The sequence below is a fragment of the Heteronotia binoei genome, chromosome 21 (genome assembly GCF_032191835.1).
Source record: "Heteronotia binoei isolate CCM8104 ecotype False Entrance Well chromosome 21, APGP_CSIRO_Hbin_v1, whole genome shotgun sequence".
Classification (NCBI taxonomy): Eukaryota; Metazoa; Chordata; class Lepidosauria; order Squamata; family Gekkonidae; genus Heteronotia; species Heteronotia binoei.
The window spans coordinates 112,134,213-112,159,406 of record NC_083243.1 but is presented as its reverse complement, the minus strand read 5'-3'; the positions used below and the strand labels follow the sequence as shown (position 1 = coordinate 112,159,406).

The window sequence follows — 25,194 nt, the reverse complement described above, 5'->3', positions numbered from 1 at the left end:
AAATACTAAGATCTAAATTTTCAATCCATTCAATCACAGCTAGGGAGAATTAAAAAAGCTCCATCACATCTCCTGGAAAGCATGATGCTCACATTCCTGTGACAGATGGAAAATAGTTTGGTGGGCTGCACCACAATTGCATTCAGATCCTGGTATTTTGCCACATTTAAACAACAGGGTTGCACAACTGCCAAAGCCTGTTTGTGTTCTATTAGACACCTTCCATACTTCATGTGGCAATTCAAATCCTGTGGCCCTCTCTTTGGTTTTTATCAGATTATGGATATCTGGTGCAACTGATTGCATCCATGTTCATAACAATTCATTCCCTAGATTTAAATTTTATGATTGCAGGATTCCTGCAGATCTTATTGCTGGGTGTTGGGACCTTATTCTACATTAGCCATGTTTTTGTGAATGATCAAACAAACAAGGAAACCACAGTGTGAGTATTTGGCAACAACAAGAAACACTGTGTTACAAAGTTATATTACTATTTTTCAACAAACCATAATTCATTCAAAAATGTTTGTCTCTTCTGTTCTTGAGTTTCAATATATACTTGCTTTTATAAATCCACAGTAACTTACAAAGAATATGTAATTTCCAGTCCATGATTATGTGTCCAAAATCCAAGCAACAACTGTCACCAGCCTGCTGAAATTTCCCATGTTGATTGCAGTGAAGTATTGTGGCTTGGTTTTCCTTAGTGTGTCTCAATTAGGTAGAGGTTTGATTGGGGACCTCTGTACTAGAGATTAACCCAGTCTGGTGGCAGCCTACCCTCCTGGTATTTCTGGGGTGAAATACCAGGCTTTGTTTCTGTTTGTGCTATCAGTTAACAGCTCTGCCAGCAAAATTTGGCCAGAAAGTTGGCAGATTCTGCAACACCAACAGAGTTGCTTGCTCCCACACTGTTTCACGTCCAGCATTGCTCAGATCAAAACTCCGGGCCAGGGAACAACAGGCTGCCTTCTCCCCTCAAAGCTGCCTGCTCACTCACCGCCCTCCTAGCAGCCTGCTAGTAGCATGTTAAGAGCTGGCCGCCAGCACAACTTAATAAATATATTTTTAAAAGTTTTCTGACATGGCTATTTGTGAAACATGGCATTTAATTAAGGGGGCAGGCCCCAAAATGCCTTTTCGCAGCTACAGGCCCAGCTATACTTGACTCCTGGGAACAGTATTTCAGGGGACCTAGTAGGAGGCAGGAAAGTTCTATTCCTCTCATTGAAAACTGTTTACATCCATGTCATTGTTCTAACTGCCTAACTTCCCTGAGGAGTGGGAATTACCAGGGGCAGCACTTTCTGGTTTAGTTTCCTTTGGATGGAGGAACATTGGAGACTTATGATTTTTGGTTGCTATAACTACTTAATATATAAGTAGAGCAGTAGATGGAGACAAAAAAACACTAATAGAAGACAGTAATTTTGCTACATCGATGAGGAAAGGATAGATCCCAGTCCTGTACCACAAAGTGCCTCTCTTCAGTTTTCAGCCACAGATTTTCTTTTCCTCTCTCTCTTTCTAGGTCTGTAACATTCTCTGTTTCAAAATTTGAAACTGCTGGGTTTTTATTCACACAGGTATTTAACCCCTCTCTTCAACAATCATTCATATCTAACCAGATTTATTGAAAGCGCATCCCTAATAATTAACACCCATTAAAGAAACATCAACAGCCATTAAGAAACATTCAGCCTTTTGTTGTGGCTTTGACTTTCAGCACTTTAAGTCAAATTAACTCAAAATACATAGAAAGCAATTTTACTATTCCTTTCTCAGCAATCTTCCCATTACTTTCCCAAAAAGTTTAATCTCCAGAGTTTATCTTAAGTTTTATATCTCTTCTTGGAAAAGAAAACAAATTGAGGTGTGATGGAACCAGCCAGATTTGAGCTTCAGACCCAGTCCCGTCAGCTCCCTCTTGGGTTGCCAACTTCTGGAGGGAGCTATTTTTTCTCTTGCCACTGGGGTGCACTGCCATCACCTCAATATAGGGGTTCCCGGCAGAGAGGGACAGGACTCCCAATCCCCCTTTCTAGTTCTGAGGCCTGGCCTCGAGGTCCTCTGCCAACCCAGCACCTGGTTATCACGGAGATTAATTTCCTTTTTTGGGAGACCCCTGGAGGATTGGCACCCTTGCCTACTGCATGCCTTTCCCCCTCCCAGGACTCCCCTCTTACAGTAGAATGGTCTAAGGTGGTTGGGGAACTATGTGGTACAGAGCTTTACTGCCAGCCTTCAAAATAGTAAAATATTTATTTTTAAAAAGTGAAAGGTTACAAGCATAATCTTAGCACAACACACAATCAGCAACCAGACGATCAAATAAAAGTTGGTTTGAAATGTATCTTTCTGTACCCTGTTGAAAAACTTGTCCTACCAGATGTTTAAGTGGAGCAAGCACATCTAAGCTTAGTAAGTTACCAAAAAGGTTCTAATGAAGGAACCTCATTGCTTCAGGCTTCCTGCATCCAGTCAGGCCCAGACACATGGTCAAATATGGCTACTGGCTGGAGAGTAGCAGTCTGTTATCTTCCAGCCCCAGCTCCAAGAGAGAAGCGAGTGAGCTCTTCAGTGCAAGCACTTTTATTAATCCCCTGACTCCACCCATTTTTCATCACTCTTCATCCCTTGTTACCTGGTCTGCCCAGGTTTAGGCTTCTTTTTTCTGTTGTCCTGCCATTTCAACTTTTTAAATTTATTGGTAGTGTTATTGTTCCACCTGAAGTATAGTCTTATTTTCATGACAATAACAGCATCCTCAGGCACTCAGCTTCTTCCGTTCATCTCATAAACTCAAACAATAATTTCTTTAACCAGTCATCACTACATCTAGGGCTCTTGATGTTCCCATTTTCCTGGCTTGTGTATTGCTATTGGTTTGGTTTAGTTTTCTTTTCCGCAAGTGTTCTGTTCTCTCTAGTGGCCAATTTGATATTACATAGCAGTATGTCTGGCATAAAAACCTGCATTTTAAATCTTCTAGTTGGTTGAGGGAATAGAGGGCAAGTCAGCGAAGGGGATTGGAAAGAGGTCTGATCAGGCAGTGTGGAAGAGCAGAGGATATGGAAAGGCAGAGATAGAAGCTCCTCTTGCAACCCCTCTTCTGTCCAATCTGAGGCCTTGCAGGTCCTCTACTGCATGAAAGGTGACAGCAGACCAAGGGCAGCGCAGCCTTGACCGGGGGAATATCAGTTACTAACATTTCTCATTTCAGAGCCCCTATAGGCATTCCTTCTCAGAAAACTCACATCAAAGAAGCAACCACACACGGACAATTGAGCAGGCTCACCCCAGGAATCCACCCCCGCCTCCCCATCTCCCCTTGCTTGCTTCATCAATGCAGGTTCCTACAGATAAGGCTAGTGGTTTGTGTACATGGGGGCAATCCATGGCAGCTGCACCCAACAATAAGCCCTCTGATTTGTGATGAGGCGTAATCCTAGGAACAAATACATTGAAGTACTGGTGTGTGTGTGTCTCTCTCTGTGTGACAGGGATTATGGAAGCCCAGTACCAGGCCATTGGCATGGCCAGACAAGTGACAGGGCATAGCTGGAGTTCAGAGAGATGAGTGGCAGTTGCCCCAGTGTACTTACCACAGCTGCTGCCCAAGCAACCATTAGGCTGTTGCCTTACAGGATTGAAGTCAAATACAGCAGCAGAAACTGATAGATAAAACTAAAGTGCATATCCACACAGCTGTGGGTTAGTATGCCATGCACCTCAGTTGGGGGATATCCTAATAAATGGGGCTCTTCTCCATGGGGGGCACAGAACTTATTGGCTGCTGTGGTCATGACCACTGCACTGTTCATCATCATTGCATATGCCTCTGCAGGGCCAGCGCGTGGAAGTCTGCCAAATAGGTGGCAGCTTAAGGTGCTACCTGGCCTAGGGGTGCCACAAGGTGCCCCTTCTCCTCATACGCAGCGTGTGTGCTCCTTGGAGCCTGCCTTCTCCAACAGAAAACAGGCTCCATGGAGCGCAGATGCTGCCCAGCCACGTTGGCATTCCCCGGGTCTGTTATGGGCTCTGAGGACAGCACTGTGCGGGCACTGCCCAGCCGTTTTCACATTCTCCAGGTTTGTAATGGACCCTGGAACCTGAAAGCGGTTGCCCCTCAACCCTACGCAGTCTTCCTGAATCTTGGGAAGGCTAGGTGAGGTGGGGGGGGGGGTATGGCAGCGAGCACCCACTGCTGTCTGGACCTCACCAAGGCTTCCTGAGACTTGGGAAGCCTCAGCAAAGTTAGGGGGGCATGGTAGCGAGTGCGCTCAGAGCCTGGCTCTGAGTGTGCCCACTGCTGCCTGGACCTCGCCAAGGCTTCCCAAGGTTCGAGAAGCCTCAGCAAAGTCAGGGGGCATGGCAGTGAGCATGCTCAGAGCCCAGGTCTGAGCGTGCCCACTGCCACTGTGACCTTGCCAAGGCTGGGGGCGGGGAGTGGGGATCTGCCTGAGGTGGCAGAACCCCCAGCACTGGGCCTGTGCCTCTGTTCAGCATCTGTGCAGGTGGTGATCCAGCAGGAAGGAGACCTGGGAGGATGATATTCCTGTAAGCTGGTTGGAGAGACCAGTGTGGATCCTGCCACTCTGCCAGGGGGCTGCTATGTCACTGGTTACAGTTCACCTCATGCAGCATCCCAACTCAGGCAGCTTTCCACCCAGCAGTTCAAACCTGCTTACTGGTGTGCTGTGATAGGGAAGGCTGATCCCATCTCCCCATGGCTTTCTCGAGCGGCTTGCAAAGGCACAGGGGTCATACTAGATACCTCATTACTACTTTCCTGCTGCTGTTCAAGTCCGGAATGATCTACAATTCTGTCCTGTTTGTCACTGAGTGGACGAGACTTGCTCCCTGCCTCCTCTCATCTCCATCCCCTCATGCCATAACACTCTCTGTCCCAACTCCTAATCTGTGTTTTCTCTAGAGATTTTTGCAGAATGATTTCCCCTTTACACATCTAGGAGATAGATCCAACTGGGCAGCTGTGTTGGTCTGAAGCAGCAGAACAAAGAGTCCAGTGGCACCTTTAAAACCAACAAAATTTTATTCAAAGATTGAGCTTTTGTGTACACACACTTCCTCAGATACATTGAAATAGAAGTTAACTATATATATATATATATATATATATATATATATATATATAGAGAGAGAGAGAGAGAGAGAGAGAGAGAGAGAGAGAGAGAGAGAGAGAGAAAGAGAGAGAGAGAGAGAGAAATGAAAAATCTTGCAAGAGGAGGAAGGTTTCTAAGTTTCACTCACCTCCATTCTAATAGCTTTGCTGGCATCTAATAAACCATAGAGCTTGGCAGTGCTGGCATGTGGTATAGTGGTGCCTGCTTAGAGTATACAGGGTGCAATGATGGTGCATGGAGGCACTGTGAAGTGGTATCTCAGCCAAAATGATGGATGTCTTGGGCTCTCCTGTTCCCCTTTTGTAAGTTTGTTGGAGAAAAATATCAGCTCTGAAAATTTACCTGCTTCTGACCTCACCTCATGTGAGGATCAAACAGGAGTCCTGAGCATGCTATCCTATTGCCTTTCTATTAAGTCATGCCTCGCTTTGCATTGTTCTGTGCCTGGCCCCATTTAGCTGCTGGTGGCATCAGGGTGGCAGTAAGGTGCTTAATACCAGGTGGCATGCCTCCTTGGTGTCTGTCTTCTTGACCCAGTGGTTGGGATACTAGTCCTGGGTGTAGGGGCTATGGGTTTGACCCTGGGCTCTCCTTTTTTCTTCTCCAGGGGAAGGCTTTATTTGGCTTAAAGTAGGAATGGATGCATGGAGGCATCTACAAAAATGGATGCACTTTTGCTGCCAGAAGGACAGGTGGGCATGCTGTCTGCCACAGGAGTGCTCTCTCCCTGTGGGCTATGGGAGGGATGCTTAGGTCACATGCCTTCATAGAGGTTTTGCTGTCACTAGGTCTTCCTTTCCTGTTCTCTGACACTCCGTGGGGGTGGTCACTGCATCAGCAGCTAGTGGTTAACTGTGCCACTCAGAGGAACATTATCAGTGCCACTGCCTGATTGGTGGGTATTGCTGGGGTTGCTAAGGCCTCCAGCATGCTTGCTGTGCAGTCTTCATCTTGCAGAGGGGCGCATGTTGTTTTTCTCCTGCTATGGAATGTCTTTAGAGATAGAAGAGCTGCTATTACATTGGCAGTTGGCCACCACTGCATGGCAGCCCTCAGGATTGGGCTGCATAAGAATCTCTTGTATGAATATCTGGATGGCTGGGGAGGATAGCTTCCACAAAGTAATTATGTAGAACAGGAAGCACTGCTTGGAGCAACAAGAAGATTGTATGGAGGAAGATGGAATTGTGTGGTTAGGAATTGCTAAAACCTTGCTTAAGACTTTGCTGCACATATACAAAGTATGCTTGCCTCAGATAATGCCATCTACAAGGTGATAGTGTAATTGTGGTCCTGAGGGCAGATGGAGCTGCTGAGGAGAAAGAAAAGGAAGAAAAATAAGACACTAACACAGAGAATATCAGGTTTTGGAATAAAAGAACATAAGAGAAGCTGTGTTGGATCAGACCAATGGTCCATTCAATCCAACACTCTTTGTGTCACACAGTGGCCAAAACTCAGGTGCTATCAGGAGGTCCAACAGCAGGGCCAGAACTCCAGAAGCCTTCCCACTGTTGTTCCCCAAGCACCAACAACAGCCCCCCCCCCCTCATGCACTAAAACCAAGCTACAACTTTATTGATTACAACAGAAGGAGCATTAGTGCAGCATAAGGGGAGAATCCAAAAAAGGGTAAAGCATCATCATCAAGGAGCATTGTTGTGTTACAAACAGGCTGGTGTGTCATGTCCACTTCATCCTTGGGCTTATTGAAGAAGGGTTCATACATTTTTGCAGCCTTCTGTGGAGTCTTTGTACAAAACATTTGCAGAGCAGTCACCTGGTCTTCTTCTGAGACTTTGATCAGATATTATCAGGGCTCTCCATCCTTGGAAATTTTTTTAAACAGAGGCTAGATGGCCATCTGACAGCAATGAGGATCCTGTGAATTTAGGGGGAGGTATCTGTGAATTTCCTGCATTGTTCAGGGGATTGGACTAGATTACCCTGGAGGTCCCTTCCAACTCTATGATTACACTGTGGGTAGCATCACAAGGCAAAAATCTACAGTGAGGAGAGCGGTTTTTCATTCATTATTTCAGCAAGAGCTCTGCTCTCCACCTTAATGGGTTGCTTGTTAACATCTCAATGTGTGATTGCAAGAAGACTGAAGATGAAAACAGGGTTGCACTTGTCTGTAACTGATGTTCATCAAATGTCTTCTGTGCAGGCAAGAATTCATAGAATCACAGAGTTGGAAGGGGCCATACGGGCCATCTAGTCCAACCCTCTGCTCAATGCAGGAACAGCCTAAAGCATCCCTGACAAGTGCTTGTCCAGCCGCTGCTTAAAGTCTGCCTGTGAGGGGGGGCTCACCACCTCTCTTGGTAGCTGTTTCCACTGTTGAACAACTCTTACTGTAAACAAGTTTTTGGTACCTTCATTTAAACCCATTATTGTGAGTCCTCTCCTCTGTTGTCCACAGGAAGAGCTCCCTGCCCTCCTATAAATGACAACCCTTCAAATACTTCCTCTTCTCCAGACTGAACATTCCCATGTTCCTCAGCCTTTCCTCATAGGACTTGGTCTCCAGACCCCTGATCATCCTTGTTGCTCTCCTCTGCATTCGCTCCATTCTATCCACATCCTTTTTGCAGTGAGAACTGCGCACAATACTCTAGGTGAGGCCTGGCCAATGCAGTGTACAGCAGAACTGTGATATCTTGTGTGGCGGAACCAGGCTGATTCTGCCTTTAGACCCAGTCCCGTCAACTCCCTTTTGAGTTGCCAAAGTTGGAAAGGTACACTGAGGGTCTTCTCCCTCTGTGTATGCAGCTAAGTCCTTGGGGTGACTTTGATTTTTCTTGCTTTGGGCTGTTTTCAGTCGCAGCACCTCAAGCTCATGTTTCTGTTGGTCTTCCTGCTCCTGTCTGCGGATCTCTGCTTGCCTTTCATCCTCCTGTCTGCGGATTTCTGCTTGTCTTTCATCCCTCTCTCTCTCTCTCCTCCTGTCTGCGGATCTCTGCTTGTCTTTTGTCCTCCTGTCTGCAGATCTCTGCTTGTCTTTCATCCCTCTCTCTATCAGCCTGGATATGAATTCATTCCAGTTTCAGTTGCAGCTGGAGGTCCACCTCTGACGGGCTTAGTCGCACTTCTGCGGGAGCCCCTGCATGCTGGTTATGGTCAATTAGGAGGGCTTGTATATCTGACACAGTCATATTTTCACACTCCAGTTTACGCTTTGCACACTCTTCCTGGAGCTGTGGCTTTGTCATTTTCAGGATGTCTCATGTCTTGATAGACTCCATCCTAACTAAACTATACTTTCCCTACTCCAGTTGACCCGAGAAAATAAAATAACTCTTCTGTCACTGCTTGGTGGGTACACCAGCGTAAAATGCCTGTTCAGACTCTTGGCTTGGTCTTCTGTCCCCTCTGTCTGTTCAGTCCCACCACTGCCACCAAATGTGGCGGAACCGGCCCGATTCTGCCTTCAGACCTGGTCCCGTCAACTCCCTTTTGAGTTGCCAACTCCTGAAGGGAGCTTGTCTTCTTTCCGCCACTAGGGCATGCTGCCAACACCTGTTCAATTTAGGGGTTCCTGACCGAGAGGAACAGGACTCCGAATCCCCCTTGCCAGTTCTGAGGCTTGGCCTCAAGGTCCTCTGCCAACCCAGCACCTGGTAATGAAAGAGACCAAAGTCCTTCTTTGGGAGATCCCTGGAGGATTTGCACCTTACCAACAGTATGCCTTCCTCTTTCCCTGGACTCCCCTCTTTCAGTAGCGTGGCCTAAGGCGGTTGGGGAACCTATGTGGTACTGAGGGACTACCTTTTTAAACAGACAAAATATTTATTTAAAATTTATAACTATATACAGGCATTATAAAATTGTGAACAGAAGAACTAAATCAAACTAGGGAAAAATGCTCCTTCTTTCCCTACTATACAACTGACCCTGACCAGAACCGACTCACCAGTCTCCAAGACTCAAATCAAAACGTTCAGCTTCCCCTGACAACTTTTAACTGAGAGGTTTCCCACCCAAAATCTTCAATAGAAAACCCAGTTCCCACCCAGGAACTGGTTTTCCCTCCTGCAGCCTTCTGGGAGACCAGCCTGAAAGATTTCCTGTCTCTCTAGGAGGCCTACTCAGAAGTGCTGCTTCTAGACAGGAGGGGAGGAGAAAGGAGGAATAGACTAGGCCAAAGCCTTGCCTAGAGTTTAATAGACTCCCAGCCAACTCCCAGACAAGCACAGGCCTAAAATGGCATTTTTCCACATCTTGTGATTTGGATTTTATGCCTCTGTTGATATGCCCCAAGATTGCATTAACTTTTTTTGTTGCTGCATCACACAGGCTGCTCATATTTAACTCATGGTGCACCCATACCCCAAGATCTTGTTCACACACACTGCTACCCAGAAGTGTATCCCCCATCCAGTATGTGTGTTTCTCATTTCTGTTACTGATGTGTAGAACTCATCCTTGTAAAATTGTATCTTGTTCACATCTTCCCACTTTTCCAGTGTGTTCAGATCTCGTTGAATTCCATTTCTATCTTCTGGTGTGTTCACTGCTCCTCCCAATTTGCAGCCTTTCAATCTGCAAACTTAATGAGTAGCCCCTCCATAACCTCATACTACAAAGTATTGGGTCCAGAACAAAGCCCTGTGGTACCCCAACAAGTGTTTGTCCAGCCTCCCTCCATTCCTTCTCTCCTGCCCCACTGCAAGTTTGATGCTTTGATATTTTTGACTGGGAATCTTGTGACATCTCAGGCAGGCCTGGTGCTAGGAGTTCTAGCATCCCAAGACGTACCCTGCCTCCCAAGGGGTGTATTTGCACACACAAAGTGCACATGGCCACTGTGCCTGGCCCTCTCCTGCTTCAAAGGGAGCTGGAAAGACCTCTTCCTGGCTTCCTCTGAAGCAAGAGAGGGCTGGGCACAAGGCAGGACACATGCCTTGGCCCACCCCTTGCCATCCAACTTTGGATGGCAACGGGCACGCTCAGAGCCAGGCTCTGAGCATGCTCGCTGCCATGTCCCAGACTTTGCTGAGGTTCGGGAAGCCTCAGTGGGTGTGGCGTGTGAGGAGAGGGGGTGCCTCCTAGCACTCCTAGGTTAGGTGGTGCCCCAGGCCACCACCTACTTGGCTGACTCCCACGCACTGGCCCTGATCTCAGAAGGAACTGAGGGAAAGGGGGCACTGCTCCCTTGGAGCATATGACTGTTTGGGGTGGGAAAACAGCTCTTGAAGGGCTCCAAGGCGGATGAGTAGGGCTGCCAAGTCCAATTCAAGAAATATCTGGGGACTTTGGGGGTGGAGCCAGGAGACATTGGGGGCGGAGCCAGGAACAAAGGTGTGACAAGCATAATTGAACTCCAAGGGAGTTCTGGCCATGACATTTAAAGGGACAGCACACCTTTTTAAATTTCTTCCTTCCATAGGAAATAATAAAGGATTGGGGCACCTTCTTTTGGGGCTCATAGAATTGGACCCCCTGGTCCAATCGTTTTGAAACTTGGGGGGGTACTTTGAAGAGAGGCACTAGATATTATACTGAAAAGTTGGTGCCTCTACCTCAAAAAACAGATCCCCCAGAGCCCCTGAAACCTCCAGATCAATTCCCCATTATACCCTATGAGAATTGATCTCCACATAGGGAATAATGAAGTGCTCAGCAGACGTTTCCCTCCCTCTCCCCCCCTCCCCCCATTTCTGGCTGCTGAAGCAAGGGATTGGCCTTACTCACGAGTTGCTGCCAACTTCTTCAAAGTAACACAGACACCCCATCCCGAAAGGAAGCCTTTCAATCGGAGACTGAAGCCTCTGGAGGTGCGAAGGCACATGGTCCTCTGGGGGTGGGACTTCCCCCTGCCGGCCAGCTGACTGGGGGTGGGAAGTAGCCTGGGAAAGCGGAACCTGGGGATTGGCAAGTCTACGGATGAGTGCCCCCACATTTACATTTTTAGCTAAAAGTTTCTCCATGGCTGGTCTGCATGTGTGCAGTCCCAATGTGTGCCCGCACAGAATACACTTGATGGACATCAGTTACAGGGAAATGCAACCTTGTTTTAGATTAGCTATGTGCTGCTTGAGAAGCTGCATAAAGTCACATATAAGGATTGTGTGAAGAGACAACAATGAGAGCTTTCTATAAAGTTTTGAAGCCATTGGGAACAATATAATGGGTTGTCTTAAAGGCTAATAAATTGTGGCATTAGCTTTCATGAGTAGAGTTGCCAGATCTGTGTTGGAAAATACCTGGAGACGTTGTGGTGGATCTGGGAGAGGGTGGGGTTTGGGAAGGGGAAGGGCCTCAGCATGGTATAATGCCATACAGTCCACCCTTCAAAGCAGCCATTTTCTCCAGGGGAGCTGATCTCTGCCAGCTGGAGATCAGTAGTAAAAGCAGGAGATCTCCATTCTCCACCTGGAGGATGGCAACTCTATTTATGAGCCAGAGTCCACTTCCTCAGAACCATGAACACCTAGAATCTATGGTAGAATGTTATGTTCTTGACATGGTGTGACAACAAATTCTGTTCATTTAATCAATGCCAATAAAAAGACAGCCTCTAAAATAAATGCTAATTGAAACAACATATTCACTAGATCCAGAGAATTTCACTGTGAGCTGAAAAATAAGAGCTAGGCTCTCTGTTATACACACTATTTTTGTGTGTGTGTGAATCTGGTAGTGCAGAGATTGTTTCTACCACATGATGGTGCTAATGGAATAGGAAAGGAGACACATAGGTTAATAACCATTCTATGCTAACTACTGAAGTTTTCATTCCTTTTGTGGTTTAACCCAGTTGATGTCCAAGCTGCAGAAGCTGGAATGAACTGCATCACATGTTCTTGTAAAAAAGACACACACTGACATTAATTGCAAGATAATCCTGCCTGGCAAGGTCAGATGCAACATGAGAACATGTGGGGGAGAAACTGACAAGTACTGTTTTACTCACTCCTGAAGTACTGCAGCAGAAGCAGTGCCTGCAAAAACTTCATCTTCTGTACAGTTTAAAAGGCATTCAAGTACCATCTTTCTGTTAGGTGTGATATGCTACACGTGGGTGCCACTTGGAGCTGGGCACACCCCACTCTTGTCAGAATCTGGACCCTAACAAAGGACAAATTTGAACTCAACTCCAAGTCCTGCTTTTCAGTGCTAGGGCTGATAATTTTGGAACATGTGGTATAATTTAGCAGTGTATGTCTCTTAATATGTGCAGAATGCATTTATTTCAGTACTGAAGTTAATTAAATTCAGACCCCATATATGGATCCATAATATGGATTATGGATGATTTTTCTACTTTTTCCTATACTGCTGGCTGTCACATTCTATATGCTTCTGCTCTTAAACCTCTGTTTAAATGCTGCTACCACACTAATATAACCTGTTTGCTATTCAGATCATATTACTTTTTCTTTTCCCCGCTGGCTTCCTTTCCCCCCATTTCATCTTCATTTTAGACTTCTTATGGTTACTTTCAAATATCTCCACAGTCACATTTCCCTACTCTTTCTTTATGTGCTAGTCCTTTGTTCTACTTGTGCCAGTCTTCCAGTTAACCCTAAAATTACCAGTTCTCTCTCCTGCATCTGCTTTTTCTGCTTGCTACTTTCTACCACCAGACTGTTCTTCTACTTGACACCTAGCTTTCCTTCTCTGTTACTATAAACAAGTACATAAAGCACACACACATGCAAAGATTCTTATGACCTAAAGACACTTTTTTGCATATAGATCCAGGTGGGCAGCCATGTTGGTCTGAAGCAATAGTTTGTATGTATGTGTGCAATGGACCCCTTTGGGTCAGTCTACTTTTATAAGCCACAACAAGTTTATACTTCTCCACTCTTAACTGCTGCCCAGATATTCCCCCTTTTGTGGGGAGGGCTTCAGATGCAGGGGTCTGAAAGAACCCATATGACTTGGTGCAGAAAAACAGTGAGCCGAGAAAGGAGTAAGTCAAATATAAACAACCTTCCACCCCATGCTTTTGCCTAGGAAAAAACCTAGAGTTTACCTGTGTATATACTGTAGAGCTCCCCAGCCTTGCTGAGCCTACAGATATTTAAAAAAAAATGAAAGCAGGGATCTTGCAAAGTCTGCCCAAAGGTCCCCAATTTTCCCAACTTCCCCTTCCCCTCAGAAGACAGTTCCAGCCCCAGTAAAGTTTATTCCTGGAATTTTGGGACATGCAGAGAGGTTAAACTGACTGGTCTATAGTAATGGTCATGTGGCTCAGGAGGCTGTAGTGGGGAGGGTGAAGGTGGTGAAATAGTTACCTTCTATAAGTGGAGCTGTAGCCATGCAAAAGGCAGGAAGGAAGGATTTCACCCTTTTTTTTCCTCCCCACTGCAAACTTCTAACTAGATGTGTCAACTCCAGGTTGGGAAATACCTGGAGATTTTAAGGGTGAATCCTGAGAAGGGGTTTGGGGAGGGCCTCCAATGGAGGGGCCATATAGTTGGAAGGGGGGGGGTTGAAAGAATGGGCCTGGCCCCTCCCAGACCCCACTGTAGCTATGGACCTGAGGAGGGGAGGGACTTCAATGGGAACTGACCTCTGTCACCTGGAAATCAATTGTAATCCCAGGAGATCTCCAGCCACCCTTGGAGGCTAGGAACCCTACTTCTGACCCACATGGACATTATATTACATGCATCCCATAATCCTGGGAATAAACTGTCATCTATTTTTGACAATGGATTGCAGGATTCAACCCAGAAAGGGCACTATCACAAAAATGGTTGCCATGGGGCACTGGGGTCAATTGCACAATGACAGAAAGCTCCAACCCAAGCATTGTCCTATGAAATAAGCCTTTGTTTATGAATGGGTGCTCATTGCAAATATAAACATGATGATTCTTGGGCTCTTTTGAAGCATCTCCTGCACCAGGAAATCAGAGAAAATCCCAGATTGGCTCTTGCTTTGTGGAAGATGGAAGAAGCTACCAGGAAAAAAAACATGGTTATCAGTGAGTACCACAGCCTCATTTGATGCCTTCTTAAGGGACATATTTCATAGTTAGGCCCTCAACAGAACATGCATCTGTTAACATGGGTGGGCTCCCAAATACTTGATTTTTATTATGTTGAAGGGACTGTCATTTGTCATCCCTTTGTTACCAAAAATCCAAGCAAAAAGTACTCTTATCTGTTAGGTGGCAAAGGGACATGTACTTGGCCTAAAACTGGGGACTACAAGAAAGGACACATGTCAGCTCTGTGACCCAAGTGTTAGAGTCAAATCTACAGTTCAGAGATAAGTTCTTCATATGTTCATGTGTTTTTCTGAAGCTCATTTAATTTTTCTTTAATTGTCTACTTTCATATGAACCTACCCAATCACTCTGGTCATCTTAAGAGACCCTGCTTTGGGTGTGCCTGCTGTATAAGGTTACACAGGGTGGCAGCCAAGGAAAGGATCTTCTTGGTTGTGGTGCTGAATCTCTGGAATTTCTCCCCCCACAGATTCTTCTGTTCCCCTCTATCATTGTCTTCCACCAGTGAATAAAGACTTTTTGGTTTGGTTTGGCATTCCCTCATTAACTAGCCCTGCTCCCTATTTGAGCGTGTTTATGCTTTAAAATTGCTTTAAATAGTACACACACTTTTAAGTATTTTTTAATGTTTGAGCTGTTTTGGTGTTCACAGCCTTGGGTCCTCTACAGTCAGTGAAAAGGCAGCATAGAAATATTTTAAATAAAACATAAAACTGATATAGAATCAATGTCTTCCGGTCTTCGACGGGGTGCCGCTGAAAGCGGCGCACCGGGTTAGGAGTCTGGGAGTTTTACTGGAGCCTTCATTATCAATGGAGGCCCAGATTGCAGCCACCGCCAAGTCAGCCTTTTTCCATCTAAGGCGGGCAAGGCAGTTGGCTCCCTTCCTAGAGCGCCAAGATCTGGCAACGGTACTTCATGCAACGGTCACCTCGAGACTGGATTACTGTAATGCCCTCTACATGGGGCTGCCTCTGTACCGAACCCGGAAGCTGCAGCTGGTGCAGAATGCGGCGGCTAGACTGTTGCTGGGGCTTCCTAAATGGGAGCACATACAGTCTGGACTGCGCGAGCTGCACTGGCTGCCAGTTACATACCGGGTTCGTTACAAAGTGCTGGTCATTACCTTTAAAGCCCTATATGGTCGAGGACCTGTCTACCTTAGGGACCGTCTCTCCCCATATGAACCCCAGAGAGCACTGAGGTCAGCTGGAAAAAACTTGTTGACTACTCCCGGACCGAGAGAGGTGAAGCTGCAATGTACCCGTAACCGGGCCTTCTCCTCTGTAGCCCCGAGCCTATGGAACCAACTTCCAGAGGAAATGCGGGCCCTGCGGGACCTTGAACAATTCCGCAGGGCCTGCAAGACCTTCCTCTTCCGACTAGCTTTCGCTGACGAAGGAAGAAATTGTTAATGATAACCGCCATCCTAAAGAACAGTATTAGCACTTTTATTAACTTAATTAACTAATTTTAAACCTAATCAGAATTTTTAATGCTTAAATGTAATTTTGTGTTTTTTGCTTTTTGTATAATTGAAATTTGTATGATGTTGTTAGCCGCCCTGAGCCTGCCTCGGCGGGGAGGGCGGGATACAAATAAAATTATCTATCTATCTATCTATCTATCTATCTATCTATCTATCTATCTATCTATCTATCTATCTATCTATCTATCTATCTATCTATCTATCTATCTATCTATCTATCTATCTATCTATCTATCTATCTATCTATCTATCTAATGTCTAGATAACAAGGACAAGTCTTTCCCCAAAAGTGTTTCATGTAACACTGTCCTCTAATCCTGACACAACCCTGCATGGTGGGCCAGTATGATTTCCAGGACTGGAGGCTTAAACTAAGCTCATGACTCAAATTCAAACAGCAGAACCCTGCTCATGCTATTAGCCATTGGCATAACTGAGGGGGATGGGTTACATATCAAGCACAGGCCACAATTTCTACCCAGTTAAATTGCTAAATAAAAAGGTTAAACCCTCGAGAGGTCCATAACATTTGCGTGTCCCACAGGAAAACATTGTTTTGATAAGCTGTATAACTCTGACATGGTAAAACCAAAACCAAACAGGTGTCAGCTGGAGCTGGAGCTTTTCAACTGTGGATGATTGTAAACCACTTGTGGTTAGTAACTACAGGGGGTTGGAGGGATAGGGCTAGAGAAAGATCAACACCACCACAGGGGACTTTAAAAGTACAGCTTGGAGAGGGAGAAGGATGTGGATATGTTTGTGTGCATGTGTTGGGATGAGACAGAACAGATGCTTTGTGCCAGTTGAACAGATACACAAACAAGTAGAAGTGGCAGAAAGGTAGGCTAACCAATTTATTGCAATAAAGATATTTGACAGATCTTTAAGAATGTATTCAATAGCTTTCCTCTTCTGTTGGCCTTGTTTCTCTTATCATCAAACTGCAGTAGTACTTTCCTACAAAATTATGTTCATTTCATTCACACAATAAATGTTCATGAGGCTCAACTATAGGTATAATTCCTCACAAGAATTAATGGACTATTAGTTGCTTTTAATTGCCCATTTGATATAAAATAATGAAATGAACATCCTGTGACAATGCAGATTTAATTGTATCTCTTTATCCAAATTTTCTTGAGTTAAAAAAAGTCTTTGAAATTTTGCCTGGGAAATATTAATAATTAAAATGTTTATGGTAATGAGCTGCTTGAATTTAAACCATTACTGCTCCCAATCTGTAAATGATGCTTTTATATAATTTAAAATAACTTTCTTCCTTTTGAGATTAAAAATAAAATCCATTTAAATGGGGATTATATATGGAGCAAATTTTAGTGACATATGAATTCCTGATGGGGCAAAACGAGGGCACAATACATTGGGAAGTTCTCCAGAAAAATAGAACAAAGATTGATACTGATGTAGTCTGACACAGTTTGTGTCCCATGGCACCTTTAAGACCAACCATGTTTTATTCAAAGTATAAGCTTTTGTGTGTGCACACATTTCTTCAGATACAATGAAATGGAAATTACCAGTCCATATGTATAGGTAGAGGGTAAGCAGAAAATTACCATGCAGGATAATGAAGATGCTTAACAGATTCCAGGGTCAAGCAGAAACAACAAGCTTAGTTTATATAGGTACCATTTGTTTGGGTTTAATTCCTGAGTGGAAAGGGACTTAGTGAAGAAAATAAACATATCAAAATTGAAGACTGATGGGTAGATGTATCCTTAATTGTAGAATGGTGAAAGTAATTAACTGAGACCCTGCCCTTAAGCTCCATCCATCTCCTCTCAAGCACTGAAGTGACCTTATAGCATAATCTTCTTTGAACCTGGGGCGATTGGCTGTGTACAGTTATCTCCTCTTTCCCCAGACCAGAGAAATACATTCCAATCTACCATTCCAAATTATTTATTTATTATTTATTACTTTAAATTTCTATTCCGCCCTCTCCGCAAGCGGACTCAGGGCGGCTAACAACATACATTTTTACAATTTAACCAATAAAAAACTACAATTTAAAATTATTTAAAACACTTAAACATTTAAAACATTTAAAACATTCCATTGCATTTTTGGTGCTGTATCACTATAATATAATATATGTTTAATAAAAATAGTTCTACTATTTTATAATATAAGTTAATAAAAATAATTCTATTTGTTACGTTACAGGACAATCTACTATTCTAATATATTATTCCAAATAAGAACTAAAATAAAATAAGGAGGCTGTGTGGCTCTTCTGGGGGATTGTTCAGAATACAGATGTAAGGGCTGACTGAGGTTAGCATATGCAGTGAGATAAGAAACCAATATATTTGTTAAATCCTGTTGTAATAACTTGCAACTCAGTAATTTCCCTCTCTAATCTGTTCCTGAAGTTCCTTTGCAATAAAACAGCTACTTTGAGGTTATCCATTGAATGTCCTGGAAGACTGAAATGTTCTCCTACAGCCTTTCCCAGTCTTGTGATTCTTAGTGTCAAATTTGTGTCCATTTATTCTTTGGCATAGGATTTGATTAGTTTGCCCTATGTAGAGAACCAAAGGGCATTGTTGGCATTTAATGGCACAGACAATGTTAGAAGATGAGCATGTGAATAAGCCTGAGATGGTGTAGTTGATGTTGTTAGGTCTAGTGATTGTGTTGTCTGTAAGGGATAATCACTAATGGTGTTCCTAATTCAATAATCTCTCAAACAAGCAGATGGAATGTATATTGCTTGGAACCTGAGACCTGGAGAAAGGACTTGATGAGGGGCTATTGTGATTAGACATTTGCTCCTGGCATTTTAGTTTTGAACTTTTCAAAGGCAGGTGAATATATCAATCTTATATAACACCTGAGCTGTATAATGACAGCAAGTATTGGGGTTAGGCATGTGACATTATCATAATGGAAGCATTACCCATTGTGAGAAGGTGTTATAATTATGTATATATTCATGACTGTATGATATTCATGACTGTGTGGTTCACCACAATCACTTAGAATGGAAGCAGCACCCTACCAAGAAGTCAGAGAAGTGCTGAAAAGGATGATAGTGGTTAATACTTTACCCAGCATGTGAAGCAATTCATATGCATTATTTTGGGGTCCTTACAACCACTGTTAGTGTTAACTACATGTTACTAGGAACTCTGGCTGGCAACTCTCTCCCTCCCCCCCCGCCCCCCATACATTAATATTTAAGAAATGCAAGACATGATGACAGCATTATCCTCCCTCTGCAAATGAGATGAGGAAGAATGGGAAAATGCTAAAGGAAAGGACATAATTCCATACTTTTGTTTGACAAAATTTATTAGAGATGTTATTAGAGATGCAGTAGTGAAGCCACTATTATGCATATAATCATGAAAGGGGGCCTGACATTGACAGCAGTGAGCATGAATAAATAATAAACTGATGGCACAGGAGAAGTTTGAACCAGTCCATTCCTGACTCATAGTGCATGCCTATAGCTAAGACACAAAGGACAACTATTGTGAGATAAACTGAAGCAGGCTATGGTAGACGGGACAGAATGCAGCAAAAGCTCCTTTTTTGCAAATTGTAACAGGATTGGTCATGGAAGCAAATTAAACCTTAGGTCTTCAACTCAGCAGATGAGAAGAATGTGGTTAGATGCAATAGAGTGTGGTGTTCTAGTACCTTTTATAGTTAGGTAGGAGAAGGAACTTTGGCAGCTGTTGCTTTTCTTGTTCCATAAGTGCTTGGCATGACAAGCAACACCTCCCAAAGTTTCTTCTCCTATTCAGCTGTGAAATGTGCAAGGGTGCTGTTGTTTCCTATTGTGTCTTGTTACTCTAATGTGTAACTTCAGCTAGCAACCTTGCACTTCTGCATTTCCCTAATGCTGCTGCTACCATTCAATATTTAGTGCCAACAGCATGCTTGGCAGCTTATTTATGTGCAGGACTGGAGTGTAAAAGAGTATTTTTAAAAGAGATACCTGTTGATGTAAAGCCGGCATTAAAAAAAACCCACAGTCCAATTTATATTGTTTTAAAGTAATGCAGCACATCTTTGTCACCTGATAGCTGAATGCCATCTGGTCAGTTTTAATTAACAAATGTTTACAAATGTATTTCCAAGCAGAAGTTGCATTTTTTTCTGCCACAAAGCAAGTCCTGTCCCAGCCCTACACAACGGATGTGAAATACTTAACCACACATTCAGCACTACTTAATTCTGGCAAGTTGTTCATCTATTTTATTCTTCAAAGTGCTATTTGCATCTTTGAACAAGCAGACATTCCATTCTGCTTTAAAAACAAAATGAAATATTGGGGGAGGGGGAATGTCAAAACCAGTTCAGGAAAAGGTATTTGTAATGCCACAAGCACCAACACTGATTAGCTGATTAGCACTGTGTACAGCTGGATGGTGCTGCGCAGTACCAAAAATGGCTTTTTCAAAGCTCAGACCTGCAAATGATTAGACAAAAGCATAACTTCTGGAGTGCAGTGAAAACTCCTTTTAAGTACATCTGTAAAGTTTGGTCAACTTTACTTGCTTTGGTCAGATCAAGTAACCCAGTGTTCAACTGTCATAACTGAAGAGACATGTTTATTTGTATAACATATTTCCACAGCAAAATCAGTGGTACTGTGTTTTTGTTTACCTTTTTCAACCTCTTAATTCATTTTTCAAGGACATACTCTTCTCTAGACCATGCATTTTAATATATTTTTAGTACTTGATAGGCATTCTTGCTAGATAACAAATAATGCAAGGAAGCTCCATTTACTAATACTGATACTTAACATCAGCATTTATCTTCTCTTGTAGCATTCATTTTGCTTCAAAGAATTTCTTTCCCAACAACTTCTTATTGTTCTTTCCTTTTTCCCTTCTCAGGCAGTTCAACATCTGCCAACCATGGAGATGCTGGCACCACCAAGCGTGAACTTGTGCTCCACATCAGAACAAACCCAACAGCCATATAAGAAATTTTCTGAATGGAAATTCAAGCTTTTCAAAGTGAGATCTCTTGAAAAGTCACTTCCTGAAGGGAGCCATCTGGCTAACAATAATAATGGGGAAATGGCAACTTCTTTGGACATGGTCAATGATGCAATGACTTCAATGCTGCAAGAGCCCTTTCACAGAGGACAAAATCTGAATAATGGCATGCAGACTACAGAAAAAGATACCCTTTCTGTAAACCAAAGAGAAACTGAAGTGCACCAAATAAATTTGCAGCACCTCTGTCGCATATGTGGTAGTACATTTAAAAATGATCCTTATAAGAGAAGCTACCCAGTTCATGGGCCAGTGGATGATGAAATGCAGGCCCTTCTGAGAAAAAAAGAAAGGAGTGCCACTTCTTGGCCAGATCTACTTAACAAGGTTTTTAAGACTGATGTGAGAGGAGACATGGACACAATCCATCCTACTAATTTTTGTCACAACTGCTGGAATGTTATCAAGAGGAAGTTCAGCAGTGTCCCATGTGAAGTGTATTTTCCAAGGAAAGGCACTATGGAATGGCAACCCCATTCAACCAGCTGTGATGTTTGTGGCACTTCCTCCCATGGAATAAAGAGAAAGAAGCAAGCCTCAAGTCCACAGGGGAGAAAAAAACTCAGGATCCTTGCTGAACATGCTAGAAAGATAATGTATGCAAGAAACCAAAAGCAAGTGAACAACAAAAGCATCATGAAAAAGATTACTAACTGCAAAAAGATCCATCTCAGTACAAAGCTGCTCACAATAGACTATCCTGTAGATTTTATAAAGTCCATATCTTGCCAGATCTGTGAGCATATTCTAGCTGACCCTGTAGAATCAACATGCAAGCACTTATTCTGCAGACACTGCATCCTTAAATGCCTCAAAGTAATAGGAAGCTATTGCCCATCCTGTTGCTATCCTTGTTTTCCTACTGATCTAGTGAACCCTGTAAGATCCTTCCTGAGCATACTCAACACTTTGGCTGTGAGGTGTCCAGTGAAAGACTGTCATGAAGAGGTCACTCTTGGAAAATACAGCCATCATCTTTCTAGCCACAAAGAGAAAAAAGACAAAGGAATTTATGTGCATGTAAACAAAGGCGGCCGACCAAGGCAACACTTACTTTCATTGACCCGGAGAGCCCAAAAACATCGCCTAAGAGAACTCAAGCTTCAAGTAAAAGCTTTTGCTGAGAAAGAAGAAGGTGGAGATGTGAAGTCTGTGTGTCTAACTTTATTTCTTTTGGCACTGAGAGCTAGAAATGAACACAGACAAGCTGATGAGTTGGAAGCTATGATGCAAGGGAAAGGATCAGGACTTCATCCAGCTGTTTGTTTGGCCATTCGAGTGAACACTTTCCTCAGCTGTAGCCAATATCATAAAATGTACAGAACTATAAAAGCAATAACAGGAAGGCAGATTTTCCAGCCATTGCATGCTCTCCGAACTGCTGAAAAGTCCCTTCTGCCAGGTTATCATCCATTTGAATGGAAACCACCCTTGAAAAATGTGTCCTCTAACACAGAAGTAGGCATTATAGATGGACTTTCAGGTCTACAACATTTGGTTGATGACTACCCAGTAGATACCATTGCTAAAAGATTTAGATATGATGCTGCCTTGGTTTCTGCCTTGATGGATATGGAAGAAGACATCCTTGAAGGACTGAAATCTCATGATCTGGATGATTATTTGAAAGGACCTTTCACTGTGATGATCAAAGAATCCTGTGATGGAATGGGAGATGTCAGTGAAAAGCATGGCTGTGGCCCAGCTGTCCCTGAAAAAGCAGTTAGATTTTCTTTCACAGTCATGAACATCACTGTTGCACATGGCAATGAAAGTATAAGAATTTTTGAAGAAAACAAGCCCAATTCAGAGTTGTGTTGCAAACCCTTATGCCTTATGCTTGCCGATGAATCAGACCATGAGACATTCACTGCTATCCTGAGTCCTCTTGTAGCAGAAAGAGAAGCCATGAAGGACAGTCAATTGATACTTGATTTGGGTGGAATCCCAAGAAACTTCAACTTCATCTTTAGGGGCACTGGATATGATGAAAAACTTGTCCGTGAAGTAGAAGGCCTTGAAGCTTCAGGCTCTACATATATTTGTACCCTCTGTGATGCAACTCGCTTGGAAGCCTCACAGAACTTGGTCCTGCACTCCATAACAAGAAGCCATGCTGAAAACCTGGAGCGGTACGAAGTGTGGAGGTCCAATCCCTATCATGAAACTGTTGATGAGCTACGTGACAGAGTAAAGGGTGTTTCTGCCAAGCCTTTTATTGAGACTGTTCCTTCAGTAGATGCATTGCACTGTGACATTGGTAATGCTGCTGAATTTTATAAGATATTTCAGTTTGAGATTGGTGAGGTGTACAAAAATCCTGATGCACCAAAAGAAGAGAGGAAGAGATGGCAGTCATCGCTTGACAAACACCTGAGGAAGAAAATGAACCTGAAGCCTGTATCAAGGATGAATGGAAATTTTGCAAGAAGGCTCATGTCAAAAGAGACAGTAGAAGCAGTTTGTGAACTCATAAAGAGTGGGGACCGGCATGAAGCACTCAGAGAACTCATGGACCTTTACCTTAAGATGAAACCAGTATGGCGATCTTCATGTCCCAGCAAGGAGTGTCCAGAACTAGTATGCCAGTACAGCTTCAACTCTCAGCGTTTTGCAGAGTTGCTGTCCACAAAATTCAAATACAGATATGAGGGCAAGATAACAAATTACTTCCACAAAACTCTTGCTCATGTGCCAGAAATTATAGAAAGAGATGGTTCCATTGGTGCTTGGGCAAGCGAAGGAAATGAGTCTGGAAACAAATTGTTCAGGCGTTTTCGAAAAATGAATGCCAGGCAGTCCAAGTGCTATGAAATAGAGGACGTCTTGAAACATCACTGGCTGTATACCTCAAAGTATCTGCAGAAGTTCATGAATGCTCATAATACATTGAAAACCCAGGGGATTGCAATTAATCAAGGAGAAAGTGTGGATGATTTTATTACACTAGAAGACTCAGTGCAAATTACTGATTCCATGGAATTTTAAGTATATGGAAATTCTGCAGAAGTCTTGCAGTTGAGTTCCCTTTCATAGGATGCAGGAAGGCTTGAGGATATCACTGCATTTTTTCTATATTGAGTAGTAAATAATCCTATTCTTAGTTTAAAAAAAATGGTAATGAGCTGTTCTAGGCAATGGATCCCAGAACTTGGTGGTATGTGCAACATATGGGTATGGTTTATCAACAGCTTTTTTTTTTTTTTGCCAAGTTTATGGGAGAAAGAAAGCAATCATTTTTACTTTGTTTTCAGCCTACTATTTTGTAGTTTTGTCAGAGCATATGAAGTTTTAGAAAAGCCTGTAGGCTTCAAATAAGAATTTTAATATTCAAGATGATGGAAGGTTTTATTTCTTTAACTGTATTTTAGCATACTGCTTTGACCTTTTTTTAAAGTCACCACCAGTTTCTGCTAAGAGTAGATTCTCTGCATGAAGACATTTAGATGAAAGCCTTGTAGTGTATAAAAGCTGGACTCCAAAGGTAGATATCCCCTGCTGATTAAATATTTTTAACATTTATAACTAGGAAGCAACTTCAGACTTCAAACAGGTCCCATGCCTTAGATACTGCTGATATATAAAAGTAGATTGAGGTTTAAAATAATAATCTCTATAATTTTTTGTTAAATTCAAAAAGTGTTGTTCAGTCTAGCTTTAAGAGCATTGTTATACTTTTTCAAACATTGAGAATTTCTTTAAATTTTTATGGTAGGTGGCAAGTATAGCAGTGATGTCTGTAGGGAATTACAGGATACGACAATATCATTTAAAATATCTTTGAAGTATAATAATATAGGATGTATTTAACAGACATGGCCCTCAATTCATGCTTTAGTTCCAATAAAGTTAATGTCAATTAAGGACAACTAGCTTTCTTTTGACTGGGGGCAACCTGAGATATAGTTGAATATTTGACCCATATCACTTATTTCACGCAATGTATTTCTATAATTGGCATAACATTCACCACTGATTAGTCAACCATTATTTCTCTTCATCAGAGTTAACAAATTAGGAGAACACCCCTTATTTTCTTTCCTTAGTTCTCCTACCACATGATGGTTTCCTTGATGTTTCCTGTGTATTATCTTTTATGTTTCATCTTCCACTTGATAAATGGAAAGCTCTTTTACTTACCTCATATAACTGTTCTTAGGATATTTTAATGTTGGTCAAGTCTTTTCAAACTGTGACTACATTAACTGTGGCTAATAAAAGTCATTTTTATCTTTCTAAACAGTATTTTTTAAAACTTTAAGTAGAATAGTATATTCAAAAAACCACAGTTACATTGTTCATAAGTAAATCTACTAATTACAGTTCTCCCTGATATATATCTGATAGCTCAAGAGACACAGCTTCATTTGTTTGTCTCCTTCTATGTCAATTTCTTACTATCCAGTGAAAAACAAACACATGATAGGATATCACATTGAGTTTTCATATTCCTAACAAGTGGCAGCCAATAAAACAGAGTCAGATTGAGAAACTCCAACCATAATGATGACAAGGCACACATTTTACTTGCTCTGTCTT

The 25,194-nt window shown here is 42.9% G+C and overlaps 1 protein-coding gene across 1 annotated transcript; it reads left to right on the top strand.

Moving 5' to 3' along the window:
• Positions 1-16,368: 16,368 nt before the first annotated feature.
• RAG1 (recombination activating 1) lies at positions 16,369-23,721 on the top strand. Its single transcript, XM_060262843.1, has 2 exons — positions 16,369-16,453; positions 20,491-23,721. Exon 2 carries the CDS (start codon positions 20,512-20,514, stop codon positions 23,641-23,643), a length of 3,132 nt encoding a protein of 1,043 aa, XP_060118826.1. The 5' UTR covers positions 16,369-16,453; positions 20,491-20,511; the 3' UTR covers positions 23,644-23,721.
• The last annotated feature ends 1,473 nt before the right edge of the window (positions 23,722-25,194 follow it).

Excerpts from the sequence above, each read along its gene's own strand:
- RAG1 (XM_060262843.1), top strand. The coding sequence starts at position 20,512 with ATGGAGATGCTGGCACCACCAAGCGTGAACTTGTGCTCCACATCAGAA.